The 17,586-nt window shown below is 29.8% G+C and overlaps 1 protein-coding gene across 3 annotated transcripts in view; it reads right to left on the reverse strand.

The window, feature by feature from the left end:
- The window catches only part of LOC129975129 (homogentisate 1,2-dioxygenase-like), a 55,094-nt gene extending 40,294 nt beyond the window's left edge, over nucleotides 1-14,800 (reverse strand). Inside the window, exon 1 of one of the 3 annotated variants that reach the window (XM_056088079.1) lies at nucleotides 14,759-14,800. In XM_056088079.1, coding sequence (XP_055944054.1) covers nucleotides 14,759-14,785 — 27 coding nt within the window. In that variant the 5' untranslated portion in view covers nucleotides 14,786-14,800. Of the gene's footprint in view, nucleotides 1-25; nucleotides 134-14,758 lie in introns of those variants that run through there. The other 2 variants (XM_056088078.1, XM_056088077.1) reach the window with 2 other exon arrangements.
- Between the last annotated feature and the right edge of the window lie 2,786 nt (nucleotides 14,801-17,586).

Genomic DNA, 17,586 nt, shown 5'->3' on the forward strand with positions numbered 1-17,586 from the left:
AAAAAATACAAATGCAAGAACTTACTTTCAAACTAGTCGAATCCTTAGCCATGTCAAAAGTTATTGCCAAGTAATGCAAAGGAACTTAATGTGTTTGCTAATATAACCTTGGTATGTTACACTAAAAAGAACCAGTGGCCTTCCTATCGGGGATAATTTTCCCTAAGGATTTCCCTAACGGCTTTTATTCCCTCCTCTTATGAAAACAAATTTCGAAAATCAAACCGAAGAGTGATGGAATTATTTATGGGTGTTTGTAACAGTTTTTCGCAACAACGCGAATTTCCACGTGTCGGTTCATTTTGGCTGATATAAATCCCCAATTATTATTAAAAATTTATGTGAATTTTTTTAATTAATTTTTTATTATTGAGAGTGCATTTAGAGAACATTTATCTTCTCTTTCAGTAAGCAACTGCGTTTTGAAGTTCAAACTACAGACTTCATGTGACGTCTTTATCACATGGTGAAATTTACTATGTATTATCTAATTAACAACGGTTTTACCCAGTACTATGTCCTTTTATATAGTACCTTATTTTACTCTTTAGTAAGTTGTGTTATAGAAAATTAAATAAGCTTGACGTATTTGCCGTCAAAATATTCAAAGTTGATATTTTGATGAATCGTTTGTTAAGCTTCATCAGACAGAAGAAAAAAAAACATTTTTGATGCTATATCTGTCTATCGCATCTGAAAACAACAAATGAAAATACAACGAACTATATGGATGAAATTTGGTACTCGATCTTTAACATAAAATTTAATGATTTTTTTTGTTGTTGTTGAAATTCTTTCACTGGATACTTAGTCACCTGTATATCTATGCACATGATGATTGAAAGATTCAACGACTTAGATACATGCAAACACACATAGGAGTTTTTTTTAAAAATAATTGTTGATCTGAGTTTAGTTTAGTTTAGTTATATTAACGTCCCGTTGTAAAGCAACACGAGGGCTATTTTGGAACGGACCTCGTCATTTTGAACCGCGGTCAGATGATGAGGACGACATCTGAGCTGGCATCCGCCTCTCCACACCAGCGGGAGGACGTTTGGCATGACGGATTTAACGTGCAACAGACCCCCCTTACACGACGGTTCTTCGGTCGAATCGGGTCTCGAACCTGAAACCCTACGGTTCACAAGCTGAGACCTTACCACTAGGCCACCGCGGCCCAATTGTTGATCTGAATCAGAATTTAGAGAAAATTCGTCAAAGGATCGACTGCCTGTTTGTTATATAAGAACACAGAAACCCCAAAAGGAAACAAACTAAAGAAATAAAATTTGGTATGTAATCTTGTCACCAAAATTATAGATCAGGACTTTCAAACTGCATTACAAAGCGATAGATAAACGCTTCATACTGTGTAACTTTCGAGAAATTCAGAACTATAGTTCTATTATATTCTAAATCTTATCACCCAAAAAATAAATAAGGATGGAAATTTTCATGAAAGAGTAGATTGTTTCATAATAGATTTCATTCACGTGACGTCTTCATCACGTGTTAGTACTGTACATATTAACCTAGCAATTAATTTCAGTATTTCTCAAACTGTGGCAAGGCGTAGTATTTTGAGCAGCTAATATAAGACGAGTTGTGTATTTTAAGTTTAAGTTGGCGAGGTGCACGTGACGTGTATCACATGTTCTTGAATGGACAGAATTTACGATTGAAAAGAAATATTCAAATAATCCTTACATAATTAAAAGCAGCAGTTTATTACTGAGGTAAATATTTAATATGTTAACCCTTTCTAGGGCCGTGGGAAGTATGCTTCCCACCAAATTTATCAATCTTTGTATGAATTTATGTAGGTTGGCATAAGTTCTGACACATTATTTTAGAAAGACAGAAATTTAGATGCTTCAGTTCTTTATCTTACACAAAATGACGCGTCTTGGTTTGTCACTTAATTATTAATTAACCAAATTAATTAATGAATCAAATTAAATTTATCTAATAAGTTAAATGAATCCCTTTTCTAATTCTAATTTCAAGCCTAAAAATATTTTAACATAATATGATAAGAAAAAAATGGCCCGTTAAAGGGTTAAAAAGGGCGTTGATCACGAAGCTGAATAAAATGGAAACTCTGCCTCAGAGAAATGTGCCACGCATATAAATATAAATTATAATATACTCAACTAACCATAATAATAATAATAATAATAATAAATAGCCTCCAGAGGAAGATTTAAACAATTTGAGACCCTAGCGCGCTCTTTTAATAAGCTGATCATTATTTGAATTCCATTTTGAACTTAACATCATGTTAATGATTTAATTTAAGTACATTTTTTATTTTAATAACATACAATAATGTATACGTTTTTATTTATTTACTAGCCGCCTTTGGCGACCAGCCGGTTCGCCAGTATTACCGCTCGCTACAATTTTCAATTAAATATTTTAAGTAACTGGTCTCTTAATAGATTTTCAAACAAAACATTTTTAATCTTCTAATTTTGATAGTCATACCAAACTTATACTGTTGTTTAGATCGTTTTTTCAACGATCAACTAAGACTTATTTATGAAGTTTTAAATGCTAAAAATTTAGAAAAACTCAACATTTTCATCATCTTAGGCCAATTAATCTTGAGAAACCTGCGCGCTGATTGGCGTATTTTCTTTGAAACGATCGATGGAAAATCTAAAATTATCCTTTTTTTATTGAATAGTGATATTCACATTTTCATAAATCAGTCAGTTGAAGTGATTGATTTAGTTGATTGGAAATTAACTCTTTTTATTTAAAATATTAGTGTTTCAAGAACATTTTGTTATTCGTGATTTCCACAGCAGAAGCTTTATGTAAAATCAAAAATTCGTTATTTATTAGAGCATTTATTGAATCAAGTTACATAAAATATAGTCATTTTTCCATTTAAACCATTTTAGCAGATCTGTGTCTTACTAAAGGTTTACAAATTAGCTGTGTGGCCCTGATTTGGATGGATATCCTGTTCATATTAAACAAAACTTGCCTTAAAATAAAACTGATTTATTGGATTAATAATATAGAGAGTGTAAAAGATCATAAAATAATTTTTCTTGAATTTATTTTTTAGAAAAAATAATATTTCATATTTGTTTCATTTCCTACAGACACGTGCCGAAAATTATATTTTTGCAGATTTCATTTCCAAAAAGATTTAATTTATTTTTAGTTGGAGCTTTAATCAATGTGATGGCAACACTTTGAAAAAAGCTAATTTTTTCCCATGAATGCGAAACGTGCTCGTGCAACTTAAATTTTATTTTTATTTTGTACGAAAAAAATTGTTGAGAAATATAGTTAAAATATTTATTTAAAAATTCATTAAAAATAGAAATTTAATTTTAAGGTTAAAACATTGGTATCATTTAAAAGATAAATTTTTGATCTTTAACTTCATGTAAAAATCTTTTTTGTGCGGTAATATTTTCGGAAGTTATAGCAGAAACACGCCAAAATTTCGCTTAATTTTTAAATAAATAAAATTCTAATTAAAAATTAGAAAAAATAACCCCCAGGTGCACATTCTCGGCCTCCAAGGTATACACGTGCCAAATTTCGTAGCTGTAAGTTGAATGGTCTGGCCTGTAGAGCGCCAACACACACATACACAAACACACACACACACACATTCAGCTTTATTATAAGTATAGATATAGATTATGGATCATGACTTTATGGTATTCACGTTTGTGTGCACAACTATTTAAGAGATGCTTGGTATTTTTAAATATATAATAACAAAGTAAACGAAATGGACAGAAAGAAATTGATCGACAAAGTATTCATATTATCCTAATATTAAATGATTTATAGAATTTGTAATTTCTAGAAATTTATTCGGCAACTAGGATAAAAACATCTTTTTTAATCGACGTCCCAGTGATTCCTTTCCCTCCTCAGTCCGGTGAGTATAGGCAGCTGTCTCGTTTGGTAGCAATTATTTATTGGAATTTGAAACTTTCATATACAAAATATTGCTTTCATAAACAATTCATTCAATAGTGAATACATTTTTTTATTGAAATCATCCATTATCTCCTGATGCACATAGAATGCAAACAGTGGCGTATTTCTAACAGGCAGAATAGGCAACTGCCTAAGACCTTAGACAAAAGAGAGGCCGCATGCAGATAGATTACAAAGCGCTTTTAGCCTAGTTGTGAAATAAATTTATAAAAAATACAAATTTTTTTTGAATTATAAAATATAAAATGTGCGTAAATAATGAATCATTTAAATCATCAGTCACTTTTTCGGTAATAAATATGGTTGATTTTTCAATATATGTAAGCATTATTTTATGTGAAGTAGAATGCAGTTTGAAGACAGTGAAGAGACTTTGTAGTTTTAATTTCGTTTTATCCTATTCCGAGTGGCAGGCACGATTATTTACAAGAAAAGACACGGACATTGCGCGTCCGCCACAGCGCAGCACAAAAACAGATGTGGGGAAAAAGAGAGAAATAAATTATCCCTCGTCTTATATAACATGAGATATGGATAGGGAAAATATTTTTTTACAGAATATATTACAGTACACTCCCGATTATCCGCGGAATTGGATGGCGCGGCCGCCGTGGATAACAAAAATCGCGAATAATCCGAAAAAAGCTAAAAACGGGTATAGCAAAAGAGAAAACAGTCATTCCAACTTTGAAAAATCGTTTTATGTACAATAAAACGTCAAATAAACAGCAGGAAATGTTTAACTAGCGCCTAATATTTTAGTATATCACTCAAAACTAACCTAAAATGCATTTTGTTATTGAATACAGAACTTAGTATTTACGAGAGGCGTCAAGGATACACAGAAAAATGAATACATATGTACTGTTTTAATTCTGTAATGTATTATGTAATTACAAAAGCATAACTGTAAAACTGCACCTTTTTGAAGAAATCAGTCAAAAAAAAAAAAAAAAAAAACAACTGTGCGGCAGGTGCGGATAACCCGCCCGCAGATAATCGGGAGTCTACTGTATAAGATTTTGATAAGGATTTCTGATGCATGTCAATCACATGTAAAGGAAACACAGGGATCTTTTAAAAAGAATGTGCTTACTGGACAGTTTTTACCACTTCAAGCGGAGAGTGAGAATGTGTCAGCGTTTAGTCGATTCAGCAATTTTACAAAGCTTCTCTTGAAATAATTTACATAAAGTGGAATTGGATCACGAAATAAGAGAATATTTTAGAATGAAGTTACTATGGGCTAAATTAAGATAAAATCTTCGAAATTAATTAAATTGAAATTAAAGTTTAAAATATCATTACACACACACACACATATATATAACTAAAGCACAAATCTTGAAAACTCAGCCATAATTATTATCTAATGATTCCTTTCCTGACAAAAAAAAATTATAGTTTGTATAATATATTATAAGAAAATAATAAACTTCAAACAGTTAGAACTTCAAAACTGTCAAGGAATTAAAACCAAATATAACATAAGCAGTTAATGAATAAATAATAATCCTATGTAATGGGAAAAAGGGACATGATTTAAATAATTCATTATTTACTCACATTTTATATTTTATAATTGAAAAAAAATTGTATTTTTTATAAATTTATTTCACAACTAGGCTAAAAACGCTTTGTAATCTATCTGCATACGGCCTCTCTTTTGTCCAACGGTCTTAGGTTGTTTCCTATTCTGCCTGTTAGAAATACGCCACTGTTTGTATGGTGCATTCTATGTGCATCAGGAGATAATGGATGATTTCAATAAAAAAATGTATTCACTATTGAATGAATTGCTTACGGAAACTCTTAAACTACTACATTTTGATTTTTTCATAAAATCTCAGAAAAATTAAAATCCTCCTTATACTAATTTTCCAAAGGAACAGTTTATATTATTAGTGAGAAAATATAATTTTTTTAAACGATAGAGAATAGAATGGGTTGGGAAGTAACGCATTTTGCTTGTTTATCTGGACTCAAAAAGTGGCTCGGATTTGTCAGAAATTTTAATTAAATGCAATAGAACTTTTAGCATTTTAGTTATAAGCTTACAACTCATATTAAAATAAACAGCGAGAATGAAATAAAAAAAAACAGATTAAAAAGTAATTTATGGATAAAAGTAAAGAAAACTCTCTTTAGTTTTACTAAATGTATAAAGTGACATTTAAAGATTCGACAATAAGATAACTTAGACAACTCGAAACATTGACATGCTTAGAGTGAGCCAGTACAAATCTGATTTCTAACTTTTGACCCAACATTCCTCGAATTTGAAATAAATAGCCTGGATTGTTCAATTTTTTATTCACTTTCTGCAAATAATTCAGATTTAAAAAACTATTTTAAACAGCTAAATTAAAAAGTTAAATACATGCTTTTATAAGTGTATTAAAAAGTAATTTTTATTTTAATATATTCTTACTATTTAGCCATAAGATATATAATTTTTAAAATTTACTGCTAAGTGAATTTGATTAATCTAAAATTAAAATTTAATTTGATTAGTGATTAATTTATAATTGTATTTGAAATATTAAAATAGTTTATTGTTATCGAGAAAACAGAAGTATGCACAATTTAAATCTAATCAACAGCAAGTCAGCAAGTTACTACAAAATGCTATCTTTAATAATACTAAATAACTAAGTAAAAGTAATTAAAAAAAAACTTCAAAAGAATTTTTCAAATTTTCCTATGCTCTTGATACGGCCAATGTCAACGAAACACCTTGACAGAAAAAAATAGAAAATCTAATACCGAATGTATAACAGATGTTTCTTCATTTTTCTCCTTTTTCGAAACTTTTTTTAATAATTAACTCCTTTCATTGCCTCTGATTTTATTCATTTACTTCATATTTTAAAAATTTATATACTTTTTTGGATTTTATAAAATTTAATTTTCTCTAAGCTAGCATATCAGATGGAAGTTTTGAAAATCGAGACTTTATTTAAATCCATCACCATTTCATCTTTCCCTAAAATATTTCGGAAGTTCTCGAAACTAGATCAACCAATCATCTTCTAAGATCGCCAAGTACCATTTTGCTTGGCCACAGAGGATATCGCCTGGCCTATCATAAATTTACCAAACAATCTTTCATCGTCGCTTATCTGCTGAGATTGCTAAGAAGTATCAATTAAGAAATCTCCATCTTTTATCTTAAGGGTCAATATTGATAACATCACCTTCGAATCATGTTGTAATTTTATCAACTTTCCCACCATTCCAGACATGAGACGTGTTGAATAAGTATGAAAAAAGAATAAAAGTCCTTTTCAAAACGTACTCTGAATATGAGAAATGGCGAATTTCGTTTAATGATCTTGACCGTGCATGTTTCATAAGTTGTGTTTCAGGTCAAATGAAAGTGTGTGTGCTTATTAAAAAGAGTGGAATAAGCTTGTTCTTAGCAAAATGTAAGGAAATATCTAAAGGTTTGTTTTCAATAAAAATAAAAATTAAATAAAGAAACATAAAATTGATGAATTATTTCCAATGATGCAGTTTTTATGTCGATGCCAAAATTTATGGAACAATGCTAATCGTGTATTGCGGTTAGAAATTCTTTTTTTTCACCTCTTGTTCCAAATTCAAATTATCTGACTTCCTCTATTTTACTGTCATAAAAAGGCAGTAAAAAGAATAAAAAGAAGAGGTCAAATAAGAAAAATATTTTGATAGAAAATTTTTCAATTAAACAGTTTTACAGTGATATGACTTTTTAAAAAAAATTTAGTTCCATTAAAATGGAATAAAATTCTATTAAAATATTATGCTTTGAAATAACTGTTATTTAATTGAAAAACTTATCTGAAAATAACCATTTTGAGAAATTTTATTAAAAACTTGGTTACCTAAAATACAGACTTTTTATGTCTTTAAATTTGCCTTAAAAGTAATTATTTTGAAAAATGCCTTTAAGAACTTGGTCACCTAAAATGCAGACTTTTTTTTTTAATCGTTACATTTATCTGAAAATAATCATTTTGCGAATTTTCGTTAAAAACTTGGTCACCTACAAAAAGACTTTTTATGCCCCTGAATTTACCTGAAAATAATTATTTTGAGAAATGTCCTTAAGAACTTGGGCACCTAAAATGTAGACTTTTTATATCTTTGAATTTGTCTGAAAACAACTATTTTACGAAATATCTATAAGAACATGGTTGCTTAAAGTGCAAATCCTTTTTATCTTTGAATAGAAAAAAATTATCCGGAGTTTAAGAAGTTCATTACTTTGCCCGCCAGTACCAGAAGACAAAATTTTTATACCAAAACTCATTATTATAATTCGCATTTTTCTTACTTCTTATTGAATACTGAATTCTCCATTTATCTCAAATGGCCCGGTGAATCATAGAAGTGGTTGCCATTTGTGCTGTATTCCAGAGTCTAGTCGCTATATAGCGCGTCATTTCTCCTCCATGGTTATTATAACTTTTTTTCGGTTATTACCCATTTTGAAATCTTCATCGTGGTATACTTAAAAAAACATTAAGCATACCCCAAAGAACAATTTACTAATACTGTACGTACTGTCCACTTATAATCAGGAACCGCGGCAACAATTGAAGTCCGTTACACATGGACGAAACAATGAACAACGAACAGAACGCTGCTCTTTTTCTGTAATTTGTATTTTGCATATGACACATAGGAGGATCGTAGCAAATGCTCGCTTCCAATGTCTTGGCAATGTTGCTAATGCAAGCCTTATCGTCCTCATTTAATTACGACAAATGAAAAATAGGCCGGATAGTACGAAAGTCGGATAATCGCGAGCCGGATACTCGGGAGTGTACTGTATTAAAATTCGGTAGAACTATAATGGTATTGTAATATGACAACGAGTATTTATGTTATTGTTTATTTTTCGAACAATTTTACTTCGTCCTTTCAAATGTTGTATATAATGCCGAATATGAATGCTAAACGCAACAAGAGAATAAGTGTCTCTCGATGTTTTAGTTCTAATAACATTTACCAGACAGTGAATAAAAATATACTATAAAGAAAAATTAAAATGATAAAATCATTTGAGTAAATTATACACTGTAAAATCTCACCACTTTCTTTATTTCCTGTTAGCTGTGCGTAAAGCTAAACTTACATTTAATTCTTTTTCTTTTAAAATCAATGTCTTGTTATACTCCAAAATCAACGAGAGTGGTCTCCTTGAAACTATCTAGCATATTCTCTGATAAACGTGTTACCCCACCCCCACCCCTAATAAAGATTGTGGACGTCATGAGCAATCAGAATTCTATCTTCCAAGCTCCGCACATCCGTTTTATACTTCGTATTGGGAGGAGGTGAAACGAAGCATGTATTTGATTGCCTTCTTTTCTATTGATTGAAACTAAAATTTGACACAAAACTACAATTTTACGGAAATATCACACACAAAATTTCATTTACCTAGGCCATTGCGTTTTTGAATTATCACATTCAAATGGATGAAAATACACATTCGGTCAACTCGTTGACGAATTTGTCTCCAAATTTGATATAAATTTACACTTTAGATGTTAAAACTGTGAATATTTTTTCCATTTCCATTAGTTCTTTTTTTTGATCAATTCATTAAAAGAGGCTCCCAGGGCGACAAAATGTCTAAATCCACCACTAGCAGCTACATTTTTTTTTTCATTTAGCTTTTTTTATTTTGTAATTATCGCGTTTCTTTCCACTCGAACTGACAAATTCATTCACAGACTTCCTTCCTGTGAATGAATTTTTTCATTTGATCAAAATCTACAGATTTGGTGTAAAGATCACATGTCAAATTTCATCCGTCTAGCTCAAAGCATTTTTACTAAGCGTTTTCACAGACAAACATAATTCAAAAACTGTATTTTTTCCGACTCAAAGATGTGTAAAAATGGAGATTCGTCAAAATCTTGAATTCGAATTTTTTGACGAGTACATTTTCTATTTGTATGCTCCGCATAAGAGAAGGAAAAAATCAATATAAAATCTTTATTTTTGATTTTAACAAAATCCATTTCATAGCAATGATATCTATACTTTATTCCAAAAATATGTTTTTCGGACACAAGGATCTGAAATGTGGTATAAATCAAAATTTTGAGGCTGAACTTTTCGATAACTGCAGTACTTTTCCCTTTGTGTATTTCATATTCAAGAAAGTAAAACGACTGATTAACTGGCATTAATTTATAAGGGAATCAAATCAATCCATAAATTTACATTGAAACACTTTCTTATGCTAACATTTTCCAGGTATACATTCTTTTCAAAAATACATTTATTTCCTATGTAACACAATATGAATTTTTACATTCTTCTTCAAACATATTCATATAAGTTTTTATAATAAATTCCCTGAGGACCACAGTTATTTTGTCTCAAACGAATCAATTAAAAATGCAGAAGAAAACTATACAAAAATTCAAAAAATTTTCGGATATGTTTTTTTTTATTTTTTATTTCCCAATTTGACATAGTTTATCTAAAGGATATTAAAGTTGATATGAATCGATAAGTAAAAAAATTCAGTAAATAAAAACAGCACACCCAACAAGGATGGAAGGAAGTGAAATAACAGTATATATCTATATATATTTGTTCTTTTATTTATATATATATGTATAGTTCTGTTCTTTCATATTAATATTAATATACAATGGAAACAGGAATAAAAAATATATACTTTTGTATAATATAATAAAGGCACAAAGAATCCTTAACAAGAAATCTATATCTATACTTATAATAAAGCTCAATGTGTGTGTGTGTGTGTGTGTGTGTGTTGGCGCTCTACAGGCCAGGTCATTTGACATACAGCTATCAAATTTGGTACATGTATACCTTAGAGCTCGGAAATGTGCACCTGGGGTCCCTTTTTTTGAATTTTTAATTATTAATTAAAAACTAACTTTCCCGCCAAAAAAATCTTCCATTTTCCCCACCGCCAACTTTTCTGCCAAAAAAATCTTCCATTTTTCCCACCGCTAAATGAGTAAGGCTTCAATTTTTTTTTTCTCCCAACAGTAATGAGGATAGGGTTAAAATTTTTCGGCGGATTATTTCAAACGATTCTGTTTATTTTCTTAATGTTTGATGCATTTAAAATGAAACATTGTTAATTAATCCATGTTTCAGATTCATTCTGAAGTACTTTTGAATTAAAATAACACAGAATAAAGGAAATTAAAAAGGTATAATCTGCATAGCGTTACCCCAACTGGTGTAGAAAAATTCACGCATTTGCGTTACCGGAGCTGGCGAAGAAAATTCAGGCATGCGCATTCTGATTGTTGCCATGACAACCGTTATCAACGGATGATTTAAATTATTTTTAGGTTAGTTGCATGCTTTTGTAAGTAAATTGTATTTATGTTAGTTATATATTTTTTGTATATGCTTATGGTTTTAAGTACATCGTTTTTTAAGTAGATTTTTTTAACCTGTTTTCAATTATTTAAATTATTTTTAGGTTAGTTGCATGCTTTTGTAATTTAATTGTATTTATGTTAGTTATATATTTTTTTTGTATATGCTTATAGTTTTAAGTACATCGTTTTTTAAGTAGTTTTTTTAAACCTGCTTTCGACCGATTATTTTAAACGATTCATTTTATTTTCTTAGTGTTTGATGCATTTAAAATGAAACATTGTTAATGAATCGATCCATTCATGATGAATCTGAGAAAATTTTGTTGAAAAATTCTTGAGATATTACATAACTTAAGAAAGATATTCTTTAGTGTCCATAAAGTTTAAACGCTCAGTGACTCTATTATCAGTAATCATATTATTAAAAAAAATGCTTTGTTTCAGTAAAAAATATTATTATATTAATTGCAGTTTAGTCATTTCCATTTTAATTTTAAGCATAAATTCTACCGGAACTAACAGAAAATTAGAGAGATACATATTATGTTATGGCTGAAGGACTTTATATTATTATGAGTGAATTACATGACTATCAAAATTTGAAGCTTTAAAATATTTGATGAAGAAGCTATTAAAGTAGGAATTACATAAAATATTTAATTAAAATTTTAACGAGCATTAAGATTGGCGAACCGGCTGGTCGCCAAAGGCGGCTAGTATAACAATAAATATAACTTATAAATTGTTTATAAACACATATAATTAAAAAAAACAAATGTGATTTTAAAAATCCTGAACACATGAAAATTTATAAAATTTATCTAAGGAATAATTTAAACCTATTCATGCAATAAAATCAAAGGATATTGTTAAAAGTAAACGACAATGAAATAGTTATTTGATCATATCTACAAATCTCATGCCAGTGTGATGAAACAGGAAATTTGTAGAAAGGGAAAGATTATCGTGTAACACATACGTTTTGTCTTACTTTTGAGAATAAGACAGTTTTGCCCGGAAACTCTTCAAGTATTTTATAAATAAATTCTAGTAGCAAGCAAAAAAAAAATCGTTTTAAAATTTTTATGAATAAGTGTATTCTTCTAAAGTTTAATTAAGAATATAGTTAGATGTATATTTTTGTTCTTTTTCCTTATCACTTAATATAAATATTTATTCTTCAATTATCGTCTGCGAATAGAATCGCTCCGATCAAAAACTGAGATAGAATCCTAATGCGACGCACTTTTATTCAAATGATGTTACCGTGGATGTTTTCTGTTTATTTAGAACATTAAAAAGTGTATGCAAATAAAATAAAAAAACATATTTTCATATTTACATTTTCTTTTGAACATAAGGAGGATTTTCACTCTATGAAAGTTTGAAAATGAAGATTATTGTAATTAAGTTATTTATTCGAATATTGTAAGCTTGAATGGTGACACTATTTCTTTTGTTGAAAGCAACAATGTTTCTATCATTTTTTATGAAAATGATTTGATTTATAATTTTGTAGATAAGTGATCTTTTTTTTTTTTTTGCATTATTTTTCATTAACATATTCTTGGGAAGAAACACACTCTTCCGACAGTTTAAATTCTCTTTTATTTCGTTCGCCGGAATCATACGTAGCCAATATTCTATTTTATATCCGTTAGGCCATATTAACTATAGTTTTAATAAGTGCCGATTGCAAAGAGATCTTAAAAATCCAATTAAGTTTCTATATTTATTAAAATCTTAAATATATTATCGTTAAAAATTACTTTATTGAACGTATCGATGCTTCAAGAGATAACTTCTGTGAATTTCAAAAATTAAAAGACAATGACTTCATTCATTTATAACTCCAATTTGAAATACACTACACTCCCGAGTATACGGTTCGCGACTATCCAGCCAATTTTTCTTTTGTCGTAATTAAATGAGAAAAGCAAGGCATTGCATAGGAAACAATGCCAAGGCATTGGAAATGGGCATCTGCTAAAATCCTCCTACGTGTCATGCGCAAAATACAAGTTGTGACAGGAAAAAAGCAGCGTTCTGCTCGTTGTTCATTGTTTCGTCAGGGTGCAACAGACCTCATTTGTTGCCACTATTATTGATTATAACTGTACCGTATGTACATTATCCCTAAACTGTTCTTCGGGTCGCCTTAATGTTTTTTTAAGTATACCACGATGAAGATTTCAAAATGGGTGATAAACGAAAAAAAGTTGTTTTGACAATGGAGGAGAAATGACGAGCTATGCAGCGACTAAACTCTAGTGTAATGGCAATAAAAAATATATAACTTCGGAGTTAGAAGTTGCGAAAAGTGAAGTTGGGGAACTGTAAAAAAATCAAGCATAAATTGAAAAGTGGTGCGTTGCATGTGAAAACTTTGTCTTCTGGTATTGGTGGGCAAAGAAATCAGTTCAGAGAACTCCGGCCTATCCGGCTTTTCTGTTATTAGACCTGCACTTCCGCCATATTGGGCCGGATACTCGGGAGTGTACTGTATAATATTAATATACTCATATGCCAACAGATTAAAATAAGAGAATATGGTCTCCTTGAAGGTTTATATCATTCCATATAAAATTTTGAATATTGAAAAAAGTTACGAACGCCACGAGTGCTCACTATTTTATCCCAAATAAAAGTATTCTGCATTTTGTAGTATAATAAGGAAGATATCGAGTATGCATTTTAAATTTCTTTTTTCTACCAAATAAAATTAAAATTTGCCACATAACTACAATTTTAGCAATAAGAGCACATACCAAATTTCATTTATCAAAGTCATCGCTTATATAATTTATAGGGATTATATTTATGAAAATACATGGGGCGATAGACGAAATCGGATTTGGTTTTGTAAATTCAATACGATGCTAAGCATTGGATATTAAATCTCTGTTCCAAATTTTATTCATCTAGCGATGTATGTTTTGTAGTTGTCATGTTCATCGTTTTTTGAGCTGATTTCCAATAAATGGATTTCTTTCAAAGTTTAATGAAAATCTATAATTTTGAGTAAAGATCTATGCAAATTCCACCAATCTAGTTTAGAACGCATTTAACTTATCGTGTCCACAGACAAACATAATTAAAAATGTTGCAGACTCAGAGAGGTTTTAAATGGGAGATTCGAATTTTCTGTTGATTATAACATTTTCTCTAAGTATTTTTCGTATACCAGAAAGTTAAAAAAAAAAAATCAGGTATAAATTGTCAAGGAATAAGTATGAGTGAATTATCGCATTTGGACTGAAAATAATCAAAAGGGAAAAAAATTTTTAATTCGAATAAAAATAATAAATATTTTCCAGATGGAGATAATCTATGATAAATATTTAATCAGTATAAATTCCAGTCTAGAAGAAATCAGCTAAAACGATTAAAATAACAAAGAAAGGACATACCTTAAGGTCGGATGTTTGTTTAGCCATTTGTCAGTTTGTTTTAAAGAATTATGAAAGTCGTTTAAGCAAAATATACTTTTATCTTTTTAAACCTAATCAATTTCCTGCTCCTTATGATTGTAAGAAATGAAGTTGAACTCGCTTGACTCGCGGGAAAGTGAAAGCGGAGCAGTGTGACATGTCCGGGGAGGTAATGATGTCATGAAAGTGTGCCTCAGTTCCGGACCGGAGGGTAACTCGGTTTCTATTTTTTTTTTTTTTTTTTTTTTTTTTTTTTACTTTCTCTTATACGAAGTATGTAAAGAGAAAGTATGATAATCGTCGAAAAATTTGAACTCGGGATTTTGGCGAATTCCCAAGTTTCAAACCCCCCTGAGTGCGAAAAATAAGATTTTTGAAATGATTTCTATCAGTCAACATAATAATTCTAAAACTCAGGGCTAGACGGGTGAAATTTAGTATGAAATTTGTAGAAATGAGTACAATCTTGACACCAAATGTTTGCAGATTTCAATTAAATTTTGAGAAAAATTCATTCAGAGAAAGTTTATCTGTCCGGCTGTCTGAATATAAGTTAACAAGATTACTACAAAACAGAACGCCGTCTCATACCCCATTCTGGTCATTGAATGGTTTGATGGTATGCTACGAGAATTTTATTAAATAGCAAAATATTTACAGTAGAAAAAACAAAAATGAATATGTACAGAATTTACAAAATATAAGAAATGATAGTAAAATGAAACCGTTTACAGAGATTTTCTACTTTGAAATATAGAAAAATTATTTGGAATAATAATAATATGCGGAAAGATATTATGCGTGAAAAAACACAAGGATTATGTGTTCACTTGTTATCATGATATAGTAGCTGAGGATGCAGTTATAACTAGTAATATATTAAAAAAAAATTATGTCAATTCCAACCTAGGTTAACAATTTTTTTTAGTTACTTTTTATTAAATAATTACAATTAATATAAATACGTATATACTTAGGACAGAATTACAATATTAGGTGGCAAAATAGAACTTGGTGACCATTTGGCGACTTTGGCGATCAAATAGAAATTACTAGACAAATTTAATTAATTAATTAATATTTGAAAAGAAACTGCATTAACATCAAGTGTCATCCACTGCAAGTTTTAAAAAAAATGTATTTGAACTTGAATAAAAAGTATGAACGAATGAATAAAAAATATTTTATTAACGATTGAAAATTTGAACAAGATATATGAGCCGTTTATTTTAAAAATGGGGCAAGTCCATTTTTTGTATATTTTTTGTTGTTTGTTTGTTTGTTTCTTATGGAACTTGCCACTGACAAGCCCACTGTTACGAAGACAGCGATTTAAGCCTGAGGGGGAACGTCTCTTATTTTTTATAGCAGCGCCAACTAGGGCCAAGAGTACGACTTTGCCACTCACGCATCACTCATTCGCTTGAACAACCCCTTTTTACAAGAGGGCACATTCACACATCTCACAGATAGAACAACAGAAGAACAACCATGCCCAAACCGGGACTCGAACCCGGAACGCCCAGATCACGGGGAAGACGCGCTACCCCTATGCCAGGACGCCGGCATATTTTTTGTATTTTGTGGAACCAGATAATGTAAGTTTATAATCCAATAGTGTTTACAGTTCTGACTAAAAAAATAAGAGTTTCATTATAACTAAAAGAACTTGCCTCACTTTCAAAATTAAAGAATTATTGCAATCATTCATTTAATTGGGAAATACTTCAGTCGCATCAGACATTTTTTAAGAATAAAAACAAAATAGTATTCAAATTTTTATAAATATTTATTCATTTGATAAAAAGGGAAATAAAACCAAGAATATTCTAGTAGAAAATATAACATAACAACAAACCATTCAGTTTTATTAAGAATTTCAATGAAATTATATATTTCAGTTTATACGTAGGTATAATCAATTTGAATTTTATTCAAGATTTAACATTTAAAAAAAAATTCATGCTGAACAGGAGGTATATATGGTAATAAATCCATCATATCCTTGTATTTTTCAAATTTAATAAATCTCCTTTTTTTCTGACATAAAAGATAATTTTATATTTCTGAAAATACTTGGAATTATTTACCTTTCTCGTTGTGTTGACAAATCGATCATTTTAAATTCAAAATCTCGAAGTTAATCGTTTTAAATCGAAGTTTTGTTGCACATTTTGTATGGGGCATTCCTTGTAAATCTTATCCAGCGTATAGTTAATCAATTCACGGTTACTCCATCGGTATTTTTCTTTCTTTTTAAAACCGCTTTTTCCAGAAGTTGGGTTGAAAATAAACTTCCATGTTTAATTTCATGTACTAAAAATTCATTATGTTTTCAACAATTTTGTATTACTTTATAGTAATCCTGGGGAATATACAAGGAACTGGTTTCTGGATTGAATAGTTACTGGATAGTTCCACTCCAAAATCACGATCGTTCGGTAGAAATGAATGTCCTGACAATAAAAATTTGTGATCAATGCTATTTATTTCGTTGTCACTGGATTGAATATTCGGTGATGGAAATAAACATTATTATCGACACACAAAATTAAGATATACTTTTTATTATTTATAAAATACTGTGCAACCACCAATTTTCAATATCAAAAATAGATAAATAGAAACACCCTAGATTTCAGACATGATGTCAAACGGCCACATTTCCTTCACCATAGAGCAACCGAAGCTAAATATGGCCTTAATATATTACGGCAATCTAATATGGACTTGCACCACTTTCAAAATAAACAGATTTTCAATACTGTTAAGAGCTAAAACTTCCATCTCCAAAATACTAGAATCTA

This window comes from Argiope bruennichi, chromosome 7 (assembly GCF_947563725.1).
Source record: "Argiope bruennichi chromosome 7, qqArgBrue1.1, whole genome shotgun sequence".
NCBI classification, from domain to species: Eukaryota; Metazoa; Arthropoda; class Arachnida; order Araneae; family Araneidae; genus Argiope; species Argiope bruennichi.